General features: G+C 36.9%; 1 protein-coding gene across 1 annotated transcript; it reads right to left on the reverse strand.

The window, feature by feature from the left end:
• Positions 1-2,323: 2,323 nt before the first annotated feature.
• On the reverse strand, positions 2,324-4,658 carry Der-2 (Derlin-2). Its single transcript, XM_065237485.1, has 6 exons — positions 4,439-4,658; positions 4,030-4,175; positions 3,862-3,949; positions 2,886-3,008; positions 2,648-2,811; positions 2,324-2,584 (listed from the first exon to the last, which is right to left on the reverse strand). Exons 1-6 carry the CDS (start codon positions 4,529-4,531, stop codon positions 2,443-2,445), a joined length of 756 nt encoding a protein of 251 aa, XP_065093557.1. The 5' UTR covers positions 4,532-4,658; the 3' UTR covers positions 2,324-2,442.
• Between the last annotated feature and the right edge of the window lie 200 nt (positions 4,659-4,858).

Consider the following 4,858-nt stretch of genomic DNA (forward strand, 5'->3'; position numbering starts at 1 on the left):
TGACCACTTCTTGAACTGATGAAAATGTTTTACATACATTGTAAAACTCGTAAGCAAAGAAGTTGGAAGGAAAAGCTGAAGCATTTTGTTATCATTGTTCTTAACACATAGGTACGACAGAAATGCGCTCCAAGTAACCAAGTAATTAAGGGGGGAAATACAAGTAAATTTTTTTTATCGATTTTTTATATTTTACTTCAAAAAATTGCTTATACTTTGAAGTTTTTTTATGCAAAATATCTAAGCGATAAGACGAGTAGTTACCAAGATATCGAAATTTATGTAACAGCGCTCCGAGCGCCGATTCCGCCTACCGCAAAACTTTAAACGCGTTTTTCTCGAAACGGTGTTTTCCAAATTGGCGGGAAAGATAACTTAAAAAGTTCTCATCCAAATGACTTGAAACCTGGCGCATCTTAAGGAAATAAATTTTTACTCTATGTAAACCACTGATATCATGAAAAAATTAACAATAAATAATTTTCAGGTCTGCCTAAAGTGGAAAAAAAACAGTGAAAATCAACTTTTTTTTTCAGATGTTTTTTTCTAAGGTCCAATTGTCAAAAGTAAGTTTTGTATGTATGTATGTAAGTAGCCACCATCCTAGCTTGGGTCTTGCCCTGCATGCGGCTCCACTCAACAGCAAGATCAAATTCCGTCATCATTCTGAATTCAACATACTGCTGTATGAAGGGCCAAAAAGGGTTGGACGGGCCCATAAGCAGAGGCACTTACGCGAAACCCGCGGGAATAAGAGAATCTCCTTCCAACAATATGATCTAACAAAATGAATAACGAAATTCGCAATACATGTTAAGCTTTCCACGGGATGGTTTGTTAAAGGAGAGCGCGTCAAATTCATTGCAACTGTTGGAGTAACTATATTATTGTAACTATCTAAAATGACAGTACACATTCCCTCCTAGACTCCGGTTGGCACTCCACTCCATTGTCCAGTTACAACTTCAATGATGCCCTGATGCTCCCTCCCGTCCCAGTATTTATTGTAATTTACATTATGAATTTATATATAATCATGTGATATATAATGTATATAAAATATGTAGTAGAATGAAAAATATAATAAAAAATAAAGATGTTTTACAAAATACAAATAACCTAGATTATTGGGTCCTATACACACATTTTTTGTTTTATGTGCCATGAAATGACATAATGCATAATTGTATGTTTTGAAAATATAATACTGAAGTATTGAATCAATAGACCGAAAATCGAGGTTATTTGGACATGAGATATTATATTTAAAAGGATACTACCAAAACGACCATCAAACGCACTGCCCACAAAAGCAGACACGTCCCCTCGAAAATGCAATCGAGGAATGTACAAGAACAATCCTCAACTGGAACGTACTCACCAAATCAATATATCCGGGAGCGCATTCCCGATGTCGTCAAACGGCAAAAAAGGGAACTCGGTGAAAAAATTTGTTATACGGAATTTTCACTGAAAACAACCGCGAATTTCACCATCTAACTGCGAAACACGTTCAGAAGCACTTTTGGTACACTTTCGATATCAATTTCTTTCGAAAAAACTTAATTTTTTTTTTTTTGCAAAAATAGTTACAAGTGAACCAACATCAACACCGATCGTGCCAAGCTCTTTCACGCACCTTGCAGCGCGTACATAAACTGAAATGAAACATTATCACTCGCGATGCCACAAATATCGGGTCCGAGAGAAAAAAAAAATCAAACAACGCAGAAAGCGCCAAGACTTCTGATGCTTGCAAACATGATGAATCACGTTTTCTTTCTCGATTCTAAAACTTCCCAGAAAGCGAGAAAACCACCAATCACACACGTATAGCCGTCCGGGAGGCAGAGTGCCAGCGCTAAGCCCGAAACTATGAAAGCGAACGCACGCACAAAACAGAGAACAAACACAACCGTATCCAAATGGGTTCCGTGCGCGACTGCCAATTGATAAAAGTAAGTTTTGTCCATTTTTCAGGTCTGTAGAACGCCCGCCAATTACCAATCCCTACCGGAGGCGACCTCCTTCTGATGTAACCCCAAGGAGCCACAGATGTCACACACCAATGAAAACAATCTCAAATGTAGAGGAAGATTTAAGCAATTTAATGCAAAAACCCCAAACGTTTGCGTTGTTTCATTTGCTCACAAAAAATTCCGAAAATCGTCGAGTTTTTGACGGGTTACTTGTATTTCCCCCCTCCAACGTTGCCAAGCATATTTACACTATTGATGAAAAGTCATCTTGATCAGTGAAGCAACTTTGGTTCAGTATATGTAGACAACTAACATATGTATTACACAATATTAAACAAATCAAAAACAATAATTTGTCACCATTCAGTCTGAGCACATTATTATGCAGCAACATCCGGCAAACTGTGTATGTGCTTAAGTTTCAAAACAGAAACTATTGAAGAATGGTTTTATACCGCTTCATTCAAATATCATTCCGTCGTTCGTTATTTTGTGCTTCATTTGCATTGTTCGCCTCTTCTCGACCCCAATTGAAACCACCAGGGCGATCTTCCGGTAATGCGGTGTAGTCTGCATCTTCAATTGGTTCATCAAAAATGTTTTTCCTGTGAATGAAGAGGATAATTGTAAATTTAATCCGTATATCATTTTTAACCGAGTAGATTTACAAAAACTGGGGGGTCTTCAGAATATGGAAGCCATTGATTTGATCTGGGAATACATCCTCCAAGAAATAGTAGATGTGTCCTACAACGATACCCATCAGATCTACCCATATAGTGTTTCCGATGAGTACTGAAAATCCTAGCAAGACCCACGGTAGATATGGTGCCTGTAATGATGTAGATAACATTGTCGAGTTAAAAGAAAATAGATACATACCTACATGGCAGTTTGAATACATACCTGGAAGTTAAGTATTCCAAAAAAGTTCATCCGAATGAAGGGATTCCTGCGTGACCAAACATACACCAACATTATTGTGAAAGCTTGGCCCAGAAATAGCAGGTTAACGAAGAATGCAAATATCTATTGATTAAGGTTAAGGAATAATATCATTTAAAAGAACGCTATATTGCACCTTGATTACAAACAAATTGAATTGTTTAAAAAGATATAAATGTATCATAATAGGGCTGAAACACAGGATAGGTCTGAACTAACACATGCCTCGGTTTTAAGAGATGAACTAGCCATATGGCTAAAAATCTCTATAAGAAGAAAAAAAACATGCCTCGGTCAAATAGCACGTGCAATGTATGAGCGAAAGAACGAGTCAGCAAGATAATATTTAAATTTGCCGCGAAATGCTTCAACCTACTTCTTTGTGGCTATTACGCCCCAATTGAAACTCAAGGTTTGCCCTCGACCTACTGTTATTTGAGAGCTTTCGGAGGCCATACAATTGTTCTGTAACAAGTAACTACTATACTACCCATAACAGCATATCAATCCCATCTGGAAAAACAGCAAGCCGAGAAAGCTGCTGCTGAATATTTATTTCTTATGGATGGGACGACCTTGTTTTAATATTTTTAACGATATTTTATGAAAAAAATACACATGGGACTGTTATGCTTTTATGGGCAGTATAATAGTACAGATCAAAAAATTTGATAAATTTTCCAATCCGTAAAAATCTAACTGAGAATCAAACCACATCACGTCATCTTCTAGTATGGTCGATTTGTAGCTACGCCTTTACCGACTGATCTTCGAGAGAGGCCTCTAGCCTCAAAATAAGTGTTCATAAACCAACCAGGAAATTAAATAGCGTTGTGATAGTTTTATCTGTGAATATCCCTAAAAATATCGCAACACCCCTGTGAACACTTAAATGTTGACTCATAATAAACAAGTTTTAAGCTTTTGAAAAGGATACGATCATGACGACTCCTCCAAACAGAAACATCATAATAAAATCTGCACTTCTGCCTCGAAAAGAACCTTCTTCCAGCATACGACAGTACCTGCAAGAAAATTAACACGATTGAAGGTCGGTACTATAGTGTCAGATGCATAAAACACACATAGGCGTGGAGATACTTACCTATAAGTAAATATCATATTGAATAGAAAGTTGAAGCCAAATGTTCCGAAAAACAAGAATGTAGTTCCTAGTCGCCATAATTGGTAGTGTTTCAGGATTAATGTTGGGTTAAAATATAATTGAAACGGTGTCACGATTTCCAAATGCTGAAATCAAGACCATATTAGTCAGAAAGTTTATCATGTGAACGATCCTGTGCAGATGAATGGTTGTTTTCGTACGATTCTTATGCTCTACAAAGCCACGTCATACCGTAAACAGATCACGAAACGATGTTTTAAAACCAGGAATAGGGTTAATTCGATTTTATCGTAAGAAATAAGACTAATAATGACAATAATATACAAACGAGATCAATAACTAATAACTATTTCCTTATTTTTATGAAACTTGTTCCCATCATACTTACAACAGACAATGTTGTGATTACACATGCCGTCGTATATGCTCGTGTAACTACCGGTATCTGGAAATATTCCTGCCGCAACGTTTGATATGCCATAGCAGCTTTCTGGATGAATAAAGAAACTAATGCAAAAATATATATTGTAGAATTCAAAACCTCTATCTATTTGATTATCAAGCGATAAACCAAAATTTTCTGTTTTATTGTACTACTACTCATTTGTCAACAGATGAAATGTAAATATGACAAAAATTGACATTCACATTTTCCCGATGACAAATCCAAAAGGGTCTAAGCCGTCTAAGCCTGGGCTTGTTCAAACATTACGTAACATTCTGCAGAAATTTCCAAAACCGCGTTTTCCCCTTCCTGACGATGCTGTTGGTTTGCGTGGGCGTTCTTCGGGTAGCGAGTAAAGGGCCC

This window comes from Ochlerotatus camptorhynchus, unplaced genomic scaffold (genome assembly GCF_037179485.1).
Source record: "Ochlerotatus camptorhynchus isolate MF236.1 unplaced genomic scaffold, CSIRO-AGI_Acam_v1.1 ptg000624l, whole genome shotgun sequence".
Lineage (NCBI taxonomy): Eukaryota > Metazoa > Arthropoda > Insecta > Diptera > Culicidae > Ochlerotatus > Ochlerotatus camptorhynchus.